This window comes from Neofelis nebulosa, chromosome 14 (genome assembly GCF_028018385.1).
Source record: "Neofelis nebulosa isolate mNeoNeb1 chromosome 14, mNeoNeb1.pri, whole genome shotgun sequence".
NCBI lineage: Eukaryota > Metazoa > Chordata > Mammalia > Carnivora > Felidae > Neofelis > Neofelis nebulosa.
Window position 1 is genome coordinate 9,082,312 of NC_080795.1, and position 21,261 is coordinate 9,103,572.

Here is a 21,261-nt window from a genome sequence, read left to right on the forward strand (position 1 = left end):
CGCTGAGAAGCACGAAAACAAATGCAGAATCCTGTGGAAGTTCCCCAAAGCAGAAGGTTTGGTTCACACGTGAACACACATGGGCACGCAGGTACGTGTTTTTGGTATTTAAGAATGTCGTCGTCTTCATCTTCAAAAACACGAATTTCAACTCTGTTTGATATATTTTGTTATCATGGCTTCTAATCTTCTACAAGTTTAGGTTTTCCCTAGGGAATTGCGCTGTAAGTTTTAAACAGCCTCCGAAAGATCTAGCTAAAAATGAAGCATTCGATAGTTCATATAAACCATGGAGTGTTGCGAGCCCCGCATTCCTGTCTGCAAATTGGGCATCGATAAAATTTACTTCCTAAAGTTGCTGTCAGGATCCAAAGAAGTCCTGCGTGCCATTATCTGGGTGCCTAAAATAAATTCAAGACATGGTCACCATTTCTACTGATGTAACTATTCTGCATCAACTTCTATGAAACTCCTCTGTTTATTCGACAAACTCTTAAGAGAATACCGTGTGTCTTGGAGAAAAGATATCCTACCGGCGGATCTTACATACACAAGATACACATATCTGTACAAACCCAAGATAAGTATTGTTTGTGATGATAAAGCAGGGTAGGACAAAAGAAGAATAAACATTCTGTGTCTTGTTTGAGAATTCTTGTGTCAATAACATCTGGTAGCCAGCGGCTCATGACATGAAGCCAATGTTCCTTCCCCCTGAAAAAAAAAAATTTTTTAAAGGAAAGAAAAAAAAAAAAGGCAGTAAGAAAAAAATGACAGATGGAAAGAGGAAAAAAGAGAACCCAAGCAGTAATACGACAGACTGGAGGGAGGATTGCACAAAACAGGTAATTCTACAATGACAATACTCGCTTAACTCTTCCAAGAACAACAGTAAAAGGTCAGATACTTTCCAAAGAAGCTGGGGTTTCGATTTCACTGTTTATCTAATTAATAAAATTCCACTGGAAACTATTTTTCTTCCCCGTAGCCAAAACGAGTTAGCACATAACGCTTCCAAAGCACTGCTACACTAAGTTAAGCTCTTCCTCTGGAATTATCATACATTTTTAAAAGGGTTATTCATTCGACAGCAGCTCCACTAAAATGATGAATTCCTAAAGTATGAATAACAAATCCCCAATTCTGGATTTACCTACGAAGATGTCAATTCCTTCCCCAGAAACGCACCCAAATAAAAGGCCAAGGTTTTCCAATTCTTACTCTCTGTAGAAAATACGGGGGCGGGGAGGGGGGCGCAGCTGAAACGAAGTGGCTGGGAAATAGACTTCCGAAGCCTTCTTTGAAGAGCTCCCCAAATACACGCCTTGAAGAGGGTCCTGATCACTCTGCGGCGCAAGTAAGCCAGAAGCATACCTCCCACATTGCCCTGCGAACTAACAGTTCCGCAACAAGACTTCTACCGTCCTCGGCCCCCAATTAGCTCCTAGCGGGTCCGGCAGAAAACGTGTGTTCCATAGAAACTATCCTTCCGACAAGTACATCAAGAAAGGCTGGAGGGCCACGGGGGTTCTGGTCCAACCCCTTCATTTGACAGAAGGGCCCCCAGCAGGGGCCGAAGTTAACTTTCCCAGCCTTTCAAGGCCGGCCCGGCACCCCGAGCTTCTGATCGCAGGCACGAAGCGCGTCCCCGTTTCTGGGGAGGGGCCAGAAGGGCCAGGGCCCTGACTCAGATTACCTGCAACCTCACCCAGCTCTTGTGTCAACTGTTTGTACGACCTTGAGCACCTAGACTTCCGCGTCTCGAGCTCCACGTCTGCAAAAATGGGAGCCAGGCCCCCACGACCTGGAGCTGTCAGAGGGGTCAAGGCGCTGGGGCTCGCTCCGAGCAGGTCTCCCCGCAAGGAGACCCCGAGCGGGCGCTGTCGCCGGCCCGCACCCCTCCCCCCCACCCAGGGCGCCCGGCGCTCGTGGCACCCACCCACCTGCACGTTAGGGAAGGCGGTCTTGAGCAAGTAGAACATCTTGCGGTTGGACAGCACGTCCCCGCTGGTCATCTTGTCCTCGGCCCCCTCGCGCGTCTTCCCCTTGGACTTCTCGTGGAGGACGTTGCTCTCGCGGACTCGCCTGACTTCATCGCCGCCGCGAACCGCCGCCAGCACCGACACGGCCAGCATCTCGCGCAGGTCCACGGTGCCCCCGTCGGCCGCGGCCGCGGGCCCTGCGGCCGCGCCGCCGCCCGGCTCGCCGCCCAGGCCGAAGAGGCTGAAGCGGCCGGCCAGAAAGCCCGAGTAGAGGTGGTAGAGCACGCCGAGCCCTAGCAGGCAGAACACGGCCACCCCCAACGGGGACAGGCGGATGCCCATGGGGGCCATGGCGCGGGAGGCCGGGGCTCGGGGCGGCGGCCCTCACAGGCCTCCCCGCGCCCGACGCCGCCGCCGCCGCCGCCTAGCTCCGGGGCCGGGCGCCGCGCGTCTTACACCGGCGTCCGCTCGCCGGCGCCCGCGCGCCCCATCGCTCCCTCCCGGGAAAGGCCGAGCCGCGCCGAGAAGCCCTCCGTCGCCGGGCCGCGCGCCCAACTGCCCAGGGCAACGCGGTCCGGGCTCCTCAGCCGGCCAGTGGGACGCGCTTCCACGTTAGCCAACGGCTGGGAGGTGAAAGGGGAGCGTGGGTGTGTATCCGGGTTACGCGAGGGGGCGGGGCGGGGCGGGGCCACGTCCTCCCCGCCCTCGGGGCGGGCTGATCCTGGGGGCGGGGCGGCGGGCCGCGGGGCTCCGGGAGCCCTGGGACGCCCCACCGCCTGGCGCGGGGCTGGAGCGGTGGCTGGCTTTTCAAGTCGGTCTCGGGTGTGACGGAGCTCTTTTCCACGCAGGGAAGGTGCTGAGTGCCTTGTGCAGATTGAAACTAAATCTCTCTTTGAACGACGACGCATGGTTGACATAAAGTCTACCGCTTGTTTTACAGGCTAGACTTCCCGTCACTCTCAGATTATTGACGAACGGAGGCTATGACAAGCCATTTTCAGACAGAGCTGTATGTTTTCTTGTTTTGTGTGTGTGTGTGTGTGTGTGTGTGTGTGTGTGTGTGTGTCTGTTTCCTCCAGCGCTTGTGTAGACGGAGCCTGTATCTTTAAATCGCGTCTCCGCGTTGGGAGAGGTCGGTCGGCAGGGACCTCTCCCACACTGGGGAATTTTACTTGGCTCTTTATTCTGTTGGTCTCTCTGTGGTGATCCAAACGCTTGCTTATGCGTTTGCATCCGTAGGTTTATATAGATTTTTCCCTGTTCCTCCATCTGCCAGAATAAACCACCCTCTACGCAGCTGAAAAATATGCCTTGGTTCTGGGCTTTCATAATGAAAGAAAACGCTCTTTCACTGGACACACACCTTCCTCCCAGAGGTTGAGATGGACGAGGAACTGAGAAAGCCTACTGGATATAAAGGTGGTCACAGGATGGGCAGTCAATCCGGAATATGTAATCTTCGAGCCAATATAGGCCCTCCAAAGGCTTCCAGAAGCCTTTACCTGAAATAATTTGCCTTCGATACGTTAGCAGGAATACTGAATACTGTACTTACTAAATTGTAATATTATTATAAGCATGAGTAAGTTTATTTTTCATGTCACTAGTGAACATTAAGATGTGCAGTATCGTTCTCAAGTGTTAGGATATTTCTATAAAATCAACTTAAAATGCAGCCTGTTTCACAGTTCATAGCCAAAAAGTCATTGGTTGTAAATAGGCTTGAATCAACGCTAATGACCTTAAATACTGCAAGTATATGGAATGGATTCTGAACATCCTTTGTTAGGCAAGTCAGCAGAGACAGGCTGACCTTCACCACTTCCTCAGAGTTCAGGACATCTGTAGAATTTGCATATGGTTATATAGATGCAATAAACAAAGATTATTGATTGTGCGGTTTCCCTGCCAGCAATCTGTAACTAGCTCAAAAATAATCACAGCACGAAATCAAGTACAGATACAAATCAAGGAAGGACCAGTCTCTGAAGTGTTGACAGCACCAGATCTTAAGAATCTGGCACTGTTCTCCTCAGCTTTCGGGAACAAATTCACAATTAAGCAAAGCTGCTTTGAAAAGAAAGCTGAAAGTGAAGGGCACAGGGCAGTTATGGCTACCAAATCCAGAGGTAAATATAAAGATCAGCGTTGAAGTAGAAAGGCTTAAGTTCAACAGAACCACCTCAAACTACACTCTGAAATCAACGAAAGATAGGAGTTGGGGAGTAGCTATGAAAATATTAAAAGCATGGGGGGAAAGTATAGACGAGGTTTGTAAAAATAAATTGAATAATATTTTCCAAGGGTATTGGAAAGGACTAACGGGCCCCATTCACTGTGGCACTATACAAAGCACGCATGAGACACCCAGAGGGATCCTTAAAGCTCTGGAGCATCTATACTTCGGGGAAGAGATTAAAGAATTGAAGGAGAAGTTGCCCTGGAAACAATGAGTGAGTTTAAACGTCATGGTTCCAAGAAGGGTTCTAGTACCCAGGTGACACGATAGGTCATACGTAATAGATATTCATAAAATATAACATGTAATCATTAAGAGAAACTTTGTGATGAAGATGAAACTAATTACATGTGGGACAGTGATGTTGTCTTAGAACCTTCATAGGAATTTGATTGCAAGAAACTTGCTTTTTCAGTAACATGTTGAGGCTCTAAAGAATAAATACATACCAATGAAAATTACATAAAAGTAAATGGAAAATAATAGGTGTGTGGAGGTGCCTGGGTGACTCATTGGCTGAGCATCCAACTCTTGATTTCTGCTCAGGTCATGGTCCCATCCCAGGGTGGGTTGGTGGTGGGATGGAGCGCTGCCCCCCCCGCCCATTGGGCTCTTTCCCGAGGGTGGAGCCTACTTGGAATTCTCTATCTCCCTCCGCCCCTCTCCCCGCCTGTATGCTCTGACTCTCTAAAATAAAATTAATCAATCAATTAAAATAATAATAGGTTTGTGAACTGAGGCAAACTGGACTTTCAAAAATAACCTTTTTTTTCTAGGTGTTGAAGATGAGGAGTGCCTTATTGTGTAAAAATACTAGTAGCAACAAGAATTGACACACAGGAGAAACTTCTTTAACCACTTTGCACTTAACTGGCTTGGCAGACCCTGCTTTCCACCATCAGCATGTTTACACCTAATAAATGCCACCTTTTGGGGGACTGCGCACTCTCACTCCCACTACTAGAACTTTCTATACTCTTTAGTGTTAGTTTTATTTCAACCCCATTTTGTCATCATGGTTATTATTACAAATACAAGTGAAATATCATGTAAAACAATCAAATATGAGTATATATATAAAGCTGAAAGCTGAATGACTGGATCCAGGTGAGTCACTAAAAACAAAAATTACCACCAATTTCGGTTGTTGGGGCCAAAACTGTCCCCGACTGTGACGAAAAAGAATCATCAAAGCTCAAACAGGTACTGAAATCAGATTGCTTGGCTTTAAAGAAAGCAAGCTGGTCGTCTTAGATTATGCATTACTCATGTGGTTGAAAGTGCAGCTAATGAATATGCTCAAAGAAAACTCACCGTACATTAAAAGAGAGACAAGTTATTATATATTTATAGATTTGCGTCTACAACCCACTCCTGTCTTGATTACATCAGACAAAGGACCTCTCCTAGAAGTCTGAATGTTACTGCCTTCCTGCAAATACCACCTTTCCTTATGCTCTCCATTATGTATGAAATAAATAACACCCATTTATAGAACATTATTAACATCTTAAATGATGGCATGTTTTGATTTGCCTGAATGACTCCTAACCCCAAAATTTATCTTGGAGAAATTGTGTGTGTGTGCGTGTGTGTGTGTGTGTGTGTGTGTGTGTGTGGGTGTGGGTGTGGGTGTGTGTGGTGAAATCTCTGCCAGTTAGTTTTCTTGTATTGTTTTTCTCCTGAAAGAGCATTTCAGGCGGACAGTTAAACTAATCAAACATTCCAGCTAGTTGAACCCCATGGAAAAGTGGTGTTACTACTTTTCTGAGAAAGCAAGAAAAAACAATGAACTCATAGCACCTCTTCATGTTTACAATATTCCAAGAAAAATATTATTTTTATATTCCTCCTTTAAGTGAGCCTATAAAAACAATAATTCTATTTTTTTAATAGATCCGGTGAAATGGTACTTGGTTCTGCTGCTAAAGTTCTCTCTTTAGCAGATCATACAGTTCTTGGGACAACGGCTTTCACATGTTAAGACTTCATGTATTTCTAAAACATGATCTACATCCATTCTTAAAATCGATTTTCCCAAAGATTTTGAAATACTCAATTTAAATGGGTAAGTTTTTCAATTAATATAAAGTAATATGTTAGCAATTAATATAAAACAATATGTTAGCACTAAAACCTTCTACTATGACTCTGACCTTAGCAATAATAACAGTGAATACTTATTTTAAACAGAAGCAATGTGGTAGGTATAGAAAACTGAGTATAATTTCTACTCGTTGATATTGTAATTACTCTAATCCATATAGCCAACATGAAGGCAGGTAGGTGTTTTGCAGATCTTTCTATCCTCTGACCTTTTGCATATGTGAACTCAGATCTCTGTATATCCAAGCAGAGATATCATAAATATCTACTCAGATGGAAACTGGACTTTTAAGAACTACTTTTAATGCAATTTTGTCCTTTGTGTAAAGTGTTTTTAAAAGTCTTGAATTTAACAAATACATGAAGGACCCAACATTCATTTTCTCTGTCCAGAACATTTGTTTCATAGGCATACAAGTCAGATGAAATAAATATTTGCTTTGGAGCTGTTAAGATGTCACATATTTGTTAACTTATGTGTGTGCTCTTTATTAAATCCAATGCTTGGCAGAGCATCAATTCGGTTAGTAATGTAAATTTCCCCACACTGTGTTTTGTTCTGTAAGTGGTCCAAACTCATAAAACACATTTTGCCCACTACCCGAAACCTGAGGTAAAATTTACCTTCTTAATCAGTCCAAAAAACCCTCATGATATAGTATCTAAAATTTTCTAGTCTCCAAAATAGCATTTGAATGTGTGTATCAATCATGATTATAATATGGAGTCTATGGCATTGTATCTATGATTTATATTAGAAAAACCCCAACATAATACATGTTGCTATTGCACTGTTTTGGGTATAATGCAAGCCAAGTGATGTCACCCGGAATGTAAGAACTCAATGTATTTAATAATATCATAGCCAATGTGTCTCAAAGTTATTGCCAAAGAAAAAAGGGGAAAAAATGTTTTTACACGTAGATACAACAAAGGAAAAGTTTCCCTAAACAATGCTTACCCTACTACATGAAACATTCTTTTATGTGTGTAAACCCTCTACATTGATTTCATGGTTCTACTAAAGGGTGACTGTTTGGAGCCAGTTATCTCTAAGTCTCTGTTTCTGCTTGCCTTTCCAGCAGAGGCACTGACTCCATTTTCAAGAACGCTATCCTTTCAAGGATGTTTGTACAGCAAACAGCCTTGAAAGACAGAGAATTATCTTCCTCCAGAGAAAAGGACAACTTTGTTTCCTACACATTAAAATAAAGATAAGGGCAGGCAGCCTTGCGGCCAATTATAAAAACCTCAAGGTCCCTGAGCTCAAAGTTACCCTCCTCTGGACCCTCTGAGTGCCACTCTGTTGGAAGTGAGGCTTGAGAAACAAGTGCAAATGCTGAGTCTGAATGCCACAATTGCTTTGTCTCTGAGCCAGGAGTCTCGTGTCTTCTGCCAGCATCCGTGAAACTGGCAGGCTAACTGGTTAGCTGCAAGTCAGGTGAAATCTCAGCCAATATTCCCACATTATCAATTTAACCATAAAGCCAATTTTGCCAATTTATTTCTTCATCTTAGTTAGTCTCAAAGCAAATAGAGAATGTCTTTTTTTCTGCAGCATCTGCTTACTAATACTATATGATGCTACAAAGTGCCTTCCAGAAGCACCTAGTCTTTTAGCAGAACGAAATCTCTTACTCATCTGTCTTCACCCAGGAGCCTCCCTTAGACAGAGAGAGCTTCCTGCTTGTCCTTGGGACTTCCATAGTTAGCAAATCCGATTGCTCTAGATGGGTTTATGTAAAGAGATCTGTAGCAATGGGAAACACCAGCAACATACTCAGAAATTTAGATTCATTCTGTGTCTCAGTGCTTCTAAAACTATAATAGCAGATCATGAGGTGCTTCAAGATGGACTCATAGTTATGTAGAATACAACAGCAGTTCCAGTGACCCACGTTTTCTCTGTGCATCCTGTTTACACCAGCAAGGAAAGCTCTGATTGGGTCACCCCTACTGGTAGTTACTTGGCATGCCGTACTTCTCACTATATCCTCCTGGGTGTCTTCGGCTCTGGTCTAGGTAACTGACTAGTTACCGTAGTCAGCCAGGGTAAGCAGGGTTATTCTCATTGAACATCCATACACATGGCAAAAGCCATAGCCACTTGAAGAATAGCCTGATGTTGCATTCCTTGGCAGAGAGCCATGGGCAGATAGAGCCATCATCGCCTGTGTATTACTGCCTCAAGTAACATCTTGCCATCCTTATACCTCACTACAAAGTTACAAATACCTGCCAGGTAAGCATCAAATTAGAGAACTCTAGAGGTTAAAACAATAGATAATTTTGCTCCATCCCTTGATCTGGTAGGTAAGTTGAGTTACCCCAGAGCTAAGCCAGATCAGAACCCCGGTTTTCCATTTGCCATTCTGCTTGATTTCCACACAATGCCCATATGTGGGCAACACAATCCTTCTTGGGAAGGCAGCAAGACCCTTAGCCCCCCAAATGCAGAGCCCACATTTTCAGGCTCTGCCACAGTGCGTGCTCCGTGGCGTAGCATGTTCTCTCTCTCTTCTCTCTCTGTTTCTCTCTCTCCCTTTTCCTCGCTCCCTCCCTTTCTCTCTATGAATTCATTGAATCACCTAGATTTGCATATAACCTGATTCGGATTGCATTTTTAATGTTTCTCACTTCTTCCATGCTTCTGCGTGATACCACTTCATTTTAAGAAGTCTCCAATTTCTATTTTATGAATCACTTAGTACCATGAACAATCCCAAGAAACAAATTCTCAGGTTTTATAGCTCTTCATGCTTTCCAAGCCTGCATATCACAGTCTCCAGGAGGCTTTCCTGATGTAAGAATGGACGCCAGGCTCTTTGTACGCGTTCCAGTAACCAACAGCACAGCCTCTGTCATCGCATGATCCAGTAATCTCATCACTGCCTGATGACATGGCTGCCTCCCCTACTGAACTGCGAGCTCCTGGTGGGCAAGACCCCACAGCTTATTCAGGGTTGGTATCCCAGAACCCAAAACACTTGATGCATGCCCCCAAAATGACTTCTGATGCATTTTGTTCACTCCACTGCATTTGCACCACCATTGCCCCTTCCCCACATTCCTTGCTTAGCTTTGTTCATTACTTCCCATCTCTTCTTATTCCCGTAGGGTAATGGAATAAGGGTGACAACGTCCCAGACACAAAATCTTACTAAAATCTAACCAAAAGATAATAGGAGGAGAGGTAGGAGATAGAGTTGTCTGCACTGAATTTCAACGGTGCATCTCTTTGTCTTTAAGCTCAGACTGCTCTCTTTTCAGCCCCAGACAGATGTCAATTACAGTGCCTTCTCTTTGGAAACATGGAGCAAACTTTCTCTATGCTGTCCACGGAGCAAGTCAACAAAGACGATGAGTTCAGCTCCAAATAAGTGGCAAAAGATGGATTTTAACGATTCTTGATTCTTCAGCACGACAGGAAATGACCGGCAAATTGCATTTACTGGAGATTAAGAACAAAGAAAGGCCTCAGGTGATATTTATGTGACCATGAACTTTTTAGGCCACTCACACCCCTCTTCATATTTAAGAAAGGGACCAAGTGTGGCCAGGGACAGGGCTCGGAGGAGGGGGTTGGCTGCAAGAAACCCCTGCGGGAACATCTAAGGTGATAGAAGTGTTCCATACTATTACTGTGGGAGTGGTTCCCCGACTCTATACATTTGTCAAAATTCAGCAGATTGAATACTTGAACTTGGCAAATTTTATCAAATATACATAATACCTCAAAAAACTGATTTTTTTAGGGGCGCCTGGGCGCTCAGTCGGTTAAGCATCTGACTTCGGCTCAGGTCATGATCTCAGGGTTCCTGGGTTCCAGCCCGGTGTTGGGGGTCTGTGCTGACAGCTCAGAGCCTGGAGCCCGCTTCAGATTCTGTGTCTCCCTCGCTCTTTCCCCTTCCCCCGCTTGCACTCTGTCTTTCCCAAAAATAAGCATTACAAAAAAATTTTTTAACTGAGGTTTTAGAAAGGAGGAAGGACAAACAAATCAAGTCAAAAAACCGGATCCTGTATGTGATATTAATGTAACTGCTTGAAGACCAAATAGGGCAGGGGGTGGAGCTTACACCTGCGTTTCTGCCACAGTCATACTGTAACTGCCTGTTCCAACAAAATTGTCTTGATGTAATGTCTTAAGAGGATAAGAAACATCTTCAGTTCCTGTCTAGCATGATCGCCAAGGTTGTTGTCCCCACTGACTTGTGCAGGTAGAAACAACTATGAAATAACGAGGGAGAAAAATCAGCCCTTCTGCTACACAAACCAGAATGCAGATGGCCAGGGAGGGGACGCACGGATATTTCTTTCCAAGGTGCACGCAGCCAACGCATGTAAATCCTGAGGGTGAATAAAGTTCCCTGTCTGGCTGGATTTGTGACCTAAGGTCCTTCAAAGACTGACCTGGATAAGAAAAACTAGGGCAACGCTTACAAGTGAAGTCACGTGTCTCCATCAATCACAGCAAGGCTCCAGCCAAGTAGAAGGAGGAGACAAATGCACACTGAAGAATCTGGAAGGGTGCTCTGCTTGCATCCTAACTGTAGGGCAGATTTTGGCGAAAGCTTGCGAGGTCCAGGACGGGGCTCTTGAGGCAGGGACTGCAGAGGGAACAAAGATGCAGAGGGAAAGCAAATCCTTTGCTTCCCCTTAACGACGGTGTGTGCTTTATAACTACGGGTGTTTCTGTCTGTTTTGGAAGCTGTTTTCCCCTCTGCTGTGCATCCTCCTGCCCTTCTTGGCCTTGCCAGATCTCAGCCCTGCTCCGAGTGAGCCCTGTGCAGTCGGCCGTCTTCCCGCCCCAGCATCCTGTCAACAGCTCAGGCTCTGAATTTCTTTTGCGCTCCTAACCTTTCCTGTTCAGCTTAGCCCTGCCCTGTCTTCCCCACTATTTCTGCACGATATTCCCAGTACTCTACTAACGTGATCTCGTCTCTTGTGCTTGAAGAAACACAGTCCAGCAACCAAATGATCGTTTCCCTCAAATTCCCATTCTTGACTTGCGCTTCCCACACACTGCGAAGGCTATGCTTTTCTCTTCCATCCGCTTTCCTCAGATGCTGGGTGCACATTGGCTTTCCCAGGCTGTCTCTGGCTGAGGAAGGCCCTTCCCGGAGGATGAGGAACTCTGTGACCCTTTGGCCCCCCTAGAGTGGCTGAGGTCGGGAGGCATCCTGTATTTGCACATTCCAGGTTATCCTGCAGGGAAGGACAGGCTAAGGCTAGCCCCTGCTCCCCCTGCTTGTGCCTCCTCCCTTACTAAGGCTCTGTGGCTTCTGAGGCATGTTCCCCACCCCAGTTTTTCACGTGCCTGGTCTGGCTAGCCTAATGGAGCTGTGCCAGCTGGCACAGGACTGCTATTGACTCGATGTGTTGTGTTTTGAATGAACGCCATTAGTTCTATTTATTGGGATGATTAGTTCTCAAAGGCTTATAATCCAGTTTTTCTTTATAACTTCCTCGCTGCCTGGCACAGACCTGGACAGATACGGTTGCTGATTGATTCCATGGTGCCCTGTGCCTGGGGGGGTGTGGGGGGGAAAGGAGGGAGGTGCCCAATTGCCTCAAGCCTATGCAACAGGATGCTAGATGTAAGTTTTTTCACCGTCTTGCAGTTTTCACCGAAATTCAAACGCTGAGAGCAACAAAGAGACTATATACGTCCTCAAGAGAGGCGCTCGCCAGCTCGTCTTTCCCGAAGTACTGTCGGGATCCGGGTCAACGCCTCCCTTTCACTGTCACGTAGACCAGGAGCATGATAGGAGGAGAAAGATGCGTGAGGATCCATTTAAAGCTAGTTGCTGAATGCGGTGCTCATCTTGACCACCTCCCATCTCTGGCTCAGAATGACAGGGGTTTGGAGGGAAGTGTTTAGAGGAAAAAAAAAAATCCACGTGCCCCAGGTTTTAAGGTTAAGAGATTTTCCTGCATGGAGCGGCCTGGGCTCAGAGAGTCTGGCAAGACAAAGACTTGGGTTTTCTGTCCTAGACAAAGTAGCTGCCCAGAAAGTAGCCAGGCCAGGGCTCTCTTGAAGTGATCCTGGCTGTGAGGACCGCCCCGCTGGCCACACCAAGGTGACCGTGATGGGGAGGCCTCGGGCAGACGCAGCTTCCAAGGCGGGCTGGAGAGCACGTCACCCACAGCAGGGAATACCCAGGGAAATGAACTTGGTGTCCAGCAGGAGAGTGGGGAGAGAAGGCTTCGGAGAACTCACAAAAGCGCCCCAGGAGAGAAAAAGCCAGAATTCGGGCTTCCGCGCCATCCAGAGGGCGGGAGTGCCAGATCAGGACATCACCATATGAAGTCTTCTGTGGGCCACAGCTTGTTTTTCGCTGTTCATCGGGAGAGTGGTCAGAGAATGAAGGCCACGTGAGCCTCTCCCTCCTCCCTGTAGCTGTCTGGGTCCGAGGCCAGCCTGAAAGGTCTGGGGGTAAGAAAGCTTGACCCCAATGCAAGACGTTGCTTCCTTCGACCTGCATTTTCTTGGTTGCCCACATACCAAGGAGACGGTTGCCAGGGGTGTATTTCAAACATGTCGGCTTACACGCACACCACGTTTCCCTTACATTTATACAGATCGCAGGGACAATGGAAAGAAAAGCAAAACTGGGGGAGAGAGAGAATGGGAAATCGACATGACATGGGTAAGAAGGAGAGAGCTTGCCTCACGCCTGTGGGTCCAGCTAACGGGTTGAGTCTCATGGTGGGTGTGTCCCCACTTTTCCAAAGATTTATGACATCATTATCTGTTTTCTCTAACCAAGGGAATCCAAAGAGGGCTTTTGTTTTTATGGAAAAAAAAAAAGAAAAAAAAAAGGTGAAAAGCGAGATTAGTCTTTGGCATCGTTTGGCACCTGTCGGGCCTTTGTGGAGGCAGCGTGCACCCGAGCAGGGAGACTGGCTCCGCCAAGCTCCTTCCCCAGGAACCACACGCGGCATCTCAGAGTCCAGCCGCCAGAGCTCTGGACTGTGTCTATGAGCATCGGTGCTTTATCTCGATTTCTTTTGTTCATCTGTTAGCAAGATGTGTCCTAAGGTATCAGAAAAGCCTAAGAGGGCTTATTGTTTTGCGTCTGGGAGCACTCAAAGAATTTTCCATGGAAGTTCATGACAACTGCTTCTTCCCTTTATGGCTATTTTGGCTTACGAAAGGTTTCGTGGGAATGCTTTAGGTTCGGACAGTGGGGGTGGGGTGACCTGTACTTCCCAGCAAGCTGCTTTAACGGGGTTGTAACTGAAGACAGGCAGGATCTAACTGTAACCTTTACCAAAGTCAGTTACAACTTTGTGCACCTGGTTTTGCAATTTTTCGACGTACAACCGCTTTCGTTAGGCAGGAAGCTGGGCGTGAGTGACAGGAGGATGGACAGTCCCAACCCAGGACCGCCCGGGACCACCCGTTGCACCCATCTGGCAGCGGGTCTGTGGGCACAACATCCCGGCCCAGGGAGAGTTAAGTTTGATATGCTTCTTGTGCTTATGCAGACCTGACCTATGTCCCTAGAATAGACAAAATGTTGCAATTTCCTACCCCCTGCAGGTATTTTAAATACATCTTGGGAAAGGACACGGATTGTTGGCTAATTATTATATAATCCAGGGCTGTCACTCAAATGTTGCAACCCTAGAAGCCAGGGGAAAAGCGAAACTGATAGAAGCCCACACCCTAGAGTTTCTAGGGCCTTTGTCTCTCCTCACTTGGCCTGCTCCTCCCTTGGAGTGTCCTGTTAATAACACGTTGCTCAGCTGTACTTTCCTTTCCCTGTCCTGGAATTCTTTACTGTGGCAGCGGAAAGGACCAGGGCTTCGTTCCTTTTCCATCTAACTCTCGGTAACACTTTGAGGAATCTAAATATTTCATTCACCTCAATATTGGAAGATATTGTGAGAGGCTTACTAAGTGTCGATCTCCAAAACCAGAACTCCATGAAAGAGACATGACATCCCAGGGCTGTGAGACAAAGTGGTAAAGCAAGAAAAAGGCCAGGTGAGGGTGACAGGTCTGGGTGGGTGGCTTAGTGGCTTAGACATCTGACCGACTCTTGGTGTCGGCTCAAGTCGTGATCTCACAGTTTGTGGGTTTGAGCCCCGCATCAGGCTCTGTGTTGACTGTGTGGAGCCTGCTTGGGATTTTCTCTCACCCTCTCTCTCTACCCCTCCTCTGCTGACTTTCTCTGTCTCTCTCTCAAAATAAATAAATAGACTTAAAAATAAATAAATAAAATTAAGAAAACCTTTGAATTCTTAAATAATGCAAAAAGTTCAGGGCCTTTTTCTTTTTGTTCTGGAGCCTGCAATACTAACCATAAGATTAATAAACACAAAATTAAAATGATGGGAGGATAATCATGCCTAACATAAGACACCTGATGAGCACATAATCTATATGGAGAATGGTTTTGTCTTCCTCATGGCTGAGAGACGTGCACTTTTTACTTGTTAACTTCAAAAGTAAAACAGCCAAGGGTGCCTGGGTGGCTCAGAAGGTTAAGAATCCGACTTCAGCTCAGGTCACAATCTTACGGTCACAAGTTCGAGCCCCAAATCAGGCTCTGTGCTGACAGCTCAGAGCCTGGAGCCTGCTTCGGATTCTGTGTCTCCCTCTCTCTCTGCCCCTCCCCTGCTCACGCTCGCTCTTCCTCTCTCTTTCTCTCTCAAAATTAAATAAACATTAGAAAAATAAAAAAAAATAAAACAGCCAATTATTCAGAAAAACGGGTTTATTCAGGACTAGCAGAGAATTACAATTCAAGACATGGAAGCCACAGCAAAACCACAGGCAAGTCCAACCAACAAAGAAGAATGTTCGTTTATGGAGAAGAAGGAGGAAGTCGGGAGGGGTTGTTTTGAATAAAAGTCCCTTGGAAAAAAGCAAGAGTTCAGAGTGGTGACTTGCTCATTGACTGAATTGCAGGGGTAGTTGATTTCTTATAAAAGATGCAATGTGTATCTTTTTCTGTTGGGACCTGTAATTGAAGATTCTTTCTTGTTGACCATTCTTCTGTTGGAGTCTGCAATTGACAGTTCTTCCTGTAACTGACATTGAGTGGTAGGGTTTTACCTTCCAGCCTCCCGACTGGACTTTAGTGAGGCTTCCCTTCATCCTTACTGGGATATTTATGCATTTCTCATAAATAAACTTTTAAAAACTTTCAGGTGGCTTTACCTATTTACAAAACGTGTTTATTCTTAATATACGGACATTATCTTGATGACATATTTGCTCTGGAACATTCGCTTCTGGTAACATTAGTTAGTAGCTGTCGGTAGCTTTGTGTGGACAGGACAGTCCTCAGAAGATGATGCTAATGAAACGGAGCCCCGAGGTCAGGTCTCCTGAAGCCAGAGAATTACAATTGACCTTTGAACAACAAGCAGGTCAGGGGCACCAACATCTTGTAGAATCAAAAACCTGAGTATGCCTTTTGACCCCCCCCCCCCAAACTTAACTAATAGCCTACTGCTGACCAGTTGCTTTGCCAAGAACAGAAACAATTGATCAACGCATATTTTATGTATCATATGTAGTATATACTGTAGTCTTACAATAAAGTAAGCTAAAGGAAAGAAAATGTTATTAAGAGAATCAGAAGGAAGAGAAAATACATTTCTTGAACTCTACTACACTGTACAAAAATCTGAGTATAACCCGTGCAAGTTTCAACATGTATTATTTAAGGATCAGCTGTATTTCTTTAGACTCACTACTGCCAAAAGTGAAGCTGGTTTAAGTCCAGACAGTGCTTTAAAAAAAGAAAACACATTGTGGGATAGCATGTGACTGTCAAGCTAGGCGACCAAAGTTGCTTTTTGCAGAAAAGTCATCTTGTTTTCAGTAGTGGAAGCTACTCCCATGTATCTTCTTGGCTACTATAACAGCTGACCTTGGAAAGTTCTATGGTCTCCCACTTCAGACCCTCAGATCCTAACATGCCCTGTAGACTTCTTGGCCTCCGTCTTGGCCCCTGTCCTGCAGCTAGTATACCTTCACGCTTGTGCCAACAATAGGTTGTTTTCCTTGAAATACAACTTCTTGACTTCTTGCTTAAGTGCATCGTGATCTAGACTACCAATTCTGGGATTCAGAATTCTTAACCCTCAATATTCATTCATATTTCTTTAAGAAGGTTTCCTTTCACCTGCATGTTACCTACTAAAAGGAATTTATATTTTAAAATATTTTATTAAACTCTTTGTGCGCTTAATGAGGCAAAAAAACAACAACAACAACAACAACAACAAACAAACAACCCTACAATCACCCAATGTGATTTAATTTAATATCTGAAAAGGATGTCTCAGAAATAAGGCTTTTTAAAAAAAAAAAAAAAAAAAAAAACTTCTTTCCAAGAAGAGACAATTTCCCAAGGCAGGTAAGAGGAGACAGGGGGGGGGGGGGGCAGAGATAATTTAGGCATACATTCCATCCAGCTCTGTTGCTTAGTAAAGCTAAGAAGTTGGACAAATTATTCAGGCTATCGGAATCTCAATGTTCCCGTCTGGAATCACGAGGTAATAGTTGAGTTTTCTCTAGGATTAAGAGAGATCATCTATATAAAGCACTTAGCACAGTGCTTGGCTGTTAGATGTTAGCTGCTGTTACAAAATGAATCCCAGGTATTATGGCCCTTATCTTGGATCCAGTAAAACCAGTCTCTAGAGGAGTAATTAAGAGCCTGTCTCCATCGCTGTGTGAGTGCGATTCCAGATTCTTCCACTTACTAGCTGTATGCTCTTAGTCAAGATACTTAACCTCTCTTGTCAGTTGGACGCACACATATGCATGCACGCACACATATACACACGCAGAGGACACTCAAGAAGCTTCAGAGAATGCTTAAGAGAAAAATAATCCAACTCATAAGAGTGGTAGCGATTTGGGGTGCCTGGGTGGCTTAGTCAGTTAAACATCGGAATCTTGATTTCTGCTCAGGTCATGATCTCACAGTTCTTGGGATCGAGCCCCGTGTGGGGCTCTGTACTGATAGCTCAGAGCCTGCTTGGGATTCTCTCTCTCTCTCTCTCTCTCTCTCTCTCTCTGCCCCTCCCCCCGCGTTCTCAAAATTAAATAAACATTTTTTTTTAAAAAAGAGATTAGCAGTCAAATCTGTCATTTGGTCAACTGGCCCATGATTGCTCTACAAGTTTGTTTTCCCCTTGTGGTGCCCCCCAAGATGGCCTCCTCCATGCCCTCAGAAAGCATTCATCTGAGGTCTTCCCCTTACTCTTACCCTCTGTGGCCAGTGCTTTAAATTACTTCTCTCCAGTGCATTCTCTCCCTCTTCCTTGCTAAGAGACCCTCATTTTTGTGTGTGTGGGAAAGAACAGATGAATGCCTAGCCCCATGTAATGGTTCATTGAAATAATTGTGAGAATATTGCTCTTTATTGTCTTCAGCGTCCTTAAAGCCAGAGTGTGGCCCTATATCCCAGGTCCAGCCAAGGACACTGAAGAAGAGAGGCTCCAGGCCAAAATAAAAGCCAACACCTTAAGCCTGGTGGAAAGAAAGGAGCCTGGATGCTTTCTTACTACTAACAGTGGGAATAATGAACACAGTTTAGGATGTCTTTGCAGTTTTATTTTCGTTGTTGTTCTTAGAATATGTCCCGCTACAACTGTATTAGTCAAACACTGTGTTTTAAAGTCACATTATGTAATTTTTCCCTGTGTCCTTAAGCCACTAATTTGATATACAATTAAGATCATTTATTTTTGTTTTCAATTTTTAGGGATTTTTCCCCCCTCATTTCGATTTAAGTTTTTAATTTACATTTACATTGTTCCAAAGTCAAAAACACCAAACGAGGGACGGCGTAGGAAGCCTAAGTTGCACCTTTGATTCGATAACTCCTTTCTATCCTTCCAAACGAGGAACAATTTTTATTAGCTTTTAAAAATTGATTTTTCAAAAACACAAGCCAGACGGGCTCCTGGGTGGCTCAGTTGGGTAAGCATCCAACTCTTGATTTTAGCGCAGGTCATGATCTCACAGTCCTGAGATCCAGCCTGAGACTCTCCGCTGACATAGCAGGATTCTTGGGATTCTCTCTTTCCGTCTCTCGTCTCTCTCTGCCCCTTCTCTGCTCTCTATCCCTCTCTCAAAATAAATAAATAAACTCGGGGCACCTGGGTGGCTCAGTCGGTTAAGCTTCCGACTTTGGCTCAGGTCATGATCTTGCGGTTCGTGAGTTCGAGGCCCATGTCCGGCTCCGTGCTGACAGCTCGGAGCCTGGAGCCTGCTTCCTATTCTGTGTCTCCCTCTCTCTCTGCCCCCTCCCCTGCTCACGCTCTGTCTCTCTCTCTCAAAAATAAATAATAAACATTAAAAAAATTTTAAAAAATAAATGAATAAACTTAAAAAATATAAAAGAAAGCCCAGTTCAGAATGTATTCCATTTCTTAGATATAAAGAAACACACCCTCCACACTGCAGTGCAACTTGCCTTTCCATTCAGCAGTGCATGTTGTAGACTAGTCCATAGCAGTCTTCCTCGTACCCTTGACGAATACTTCATCCTGTGACTATTCGATGGCGCTCTATTGGGTTAACATACCATGTCTTTGCACAGTTCTCTCAGGATGGATATTGGGATTGTTCCCGGTATTTTACACATAGTCTTCTAACCATAACAACAAAAAATGTAGTACCTGTATCTTCTCATATTTTGGTACAAGTATCTTTCGTTCGTGGCAAGAGTTTATTAAATGCCATTTAGTTAACATATACTGCAGTATTCGTTTCAGGAATGGAATTTAGCGATTCATCACTTGCCTACAACACTCAGTGCTCATCACAACAGGTGTCCTCCTTCATGCCCATCACCCATCTAGCCCATCCCCCCACCCATCTCCCCTCCAGCACCCCTCAGTTTGTTCTCTATTGTTAAGACACATCATTGCAAATGGCAAGATTTCATCTTTTTAATGGCTGAGTAATATTCTGTTGTATACCATTCATCACTTCTTGATCCATTCATCAGTGAACGGACATTTGGGCTCTTTCCATAATTCGGCTGTCGTTGATAATGCTGGGGTGCATGTGTCCCTTTGAATCTATTTTTGTACCTTTTGTATAAATACTAACAGTGCAATTGCTGGATCCTAGGACAGGTCTATTTTTAACTTTTTGAGGAACCTCCATACTGTTCTCGAGTGGCTGCACCAGTTTGCATTCCCACCAACAGTGTAAGAGGGTTCCCCTTTCTCCACATCCTTGCCAACATTTATTGTTTCCTGTGTTGTTAATTTTAGCCATTCTGTCAGGTGTGAGGTGGTATCTCATCAGGGTTTTGATTTGTATTTCCCCGATGATGAGTGGTGTTGAGTATCTCTTCATTTGTCTGTTAGCCATCTGGATGTCTTTTCTGGAAAAAATGTGTATTCATGTCTTCTGTCCCATTTCTTAACTGGATTATTTGTTTCTTGGGTGTTGAGTTTGACAAGTTCTTTATAGATTTTGGATACTAATCCTTTATCAGATATGTCATTTGCAAACATCTTCTGCCATTCTGAAGGTAGACTTTTGGTTATGTTGATCGGTTCCTTTGCCATGCAGAAGTTTTCTATCTTGATGAAGTCCCAATGGTTCATGTTTGCTTTTGTTTCCCTTGCCTCCGGAGACATGTCTAGTAAGAAGTTGCTGCCACCAAGATCAAAGAGGTTGCCACCTATATTCTCCTCTAGGATTTTGATGGTTTCCTGCCTCACATTTAGGTCTTTTACCCATCTTGAATTTACTTTTACACGTGGTGTAGGAAAGTGGTCTAGTTTAATTTTCTGCATGTTGCTGTCTGGTTTTCCCACACAGTGTGTTGAAGAGACTGTCTTTTTTACCGCTGGATATTCTTTCCTGCTTTGTCAAAGATTAGTTGACCATATAGTTGTTGGTCCCTTTCTGGGTTTTCTGTTCTGTTCCATTGATCTATGTGCCTGTTTTTGTGATACTATCTTGATAACCACAGCTTTGTAATATAACTTGGAGTCCAGAATCGTGATGCCTCCAGCTTTTTCTTTTTCCAGATTGCTTTGGTTATTTGAGGTCTTTTGCAATTCCAGACAAATTTTAGGATTGTTTGTTCTAGCTCTGTGAAAAATGCGGGTGATATTTTGATAGGGATTGCATTAAATGTGCAGATTGCTTTGGGTAGTATCGACATTTTAACAAGATTTGTTCTTCTGATTCATGAGCATGGAATGTTTTTCCATTTCTTTGTGTCACCTTCAATTTCTTTCATTAGTGTTCTATAGTTTTCAGAGTACAGATCTTTTACCTTTTTGGTTAGGCTTATTCAAGGGTATCTTATGGTTTTTGGTGCAGTTGTAAATGGGATCGATTCCTTAATTTCTCTTTCTGCTGCTTCATTATGGATGCGTAGAAATACAACAGATTTCTGTATAGTGATTTTATATCCTGTATATCTTACTTAATTCATGTATCAGTTCTAACAATTTTTTGGTGAAGTCTTTCAGGTTTTCTACAGAGAGTATCATGTCATCTGCAAATAGTGAAAGTTTGACTTTTTCCTTGCTGATTTGGATGCCATTTATTTCTTTTTATTGTCTGATAGCTGAGACTAGGATTTCCTGTATTATGTTAAATAACAATGGTGAGACTGGACATCCCTGTCTTGCTCCTGACCGTAGAGGAAAGCTCTCAGTTTTTCCCCATTGAGGATGATATTAGCTCTGAGTCCTTTGTATACGGCCTTTATGATGCTGAGGTATGTTCCCTCTCTCCCTACTTTCTTGGGGGTTCTTATCAAGAAAGGATGCTGTACTTTGTCAAATGCATTTTCTGCATCTATTGAGAGGATCGTATGGTTCCTATCCTTTCTTTTAGTAACGTGGGGTATCACATTGGTTGATTTGTGAATACTGAACCAGCCCTGCAACCCAGGTATAAATCCCACTTGACCATGCTGAAATATT

At 44.4% G+C, this 21,261-nt stretch overlaps 1 protein-coding gene and 1 long non-coding RNA gene across 3 annotated transcripts in view; one reads left to right on the top strand and one right to left on the bottom strand.

Moving 5' to 3' along the window:
• The window catches only part of BPNT2 (3'(2'), 5'-bisphosphate nucleotidase 2), a 37,502-nt gene extending 34,924 nt beyond the window's left edge, over window positions 1–2,578 (bottom strand). The window contains exon 1 of the mRNA XM_058699631.1: window positions 1,944–2,578. Coding sequence (XP_058555614.1) covers window positions 1,944–2,333 — 390 coding nt within the window. The 5' untranslated portion in view covers window positions 2,334–2,578. The remainder of the gene's footprint in view (window positions 1–1,943) is intronic.
• Window positions 2,555–15,486, top strand: LOC131494896 (uncharacterized). Of its 2 annotated transcripts, none has more exons than XR_009253630.1 (3): window positions 2,555–2,629; window positions 6,118–6,289; window positions 11,949–15,486. It is a non-coding gene; the product is annotated as an uncharacterized LOC131494896 (long non-coding RNA). The 2 variants fall into 2 exon arrangements; XR_009253631.1 differs by lacking the exon at window positions 11,949–15,486 and adding an exon at window positions 9,598–9,917.
• The last annotated feature ends 5,775 nt before the right edge of the window (window positions 15,487–21,261 follow it).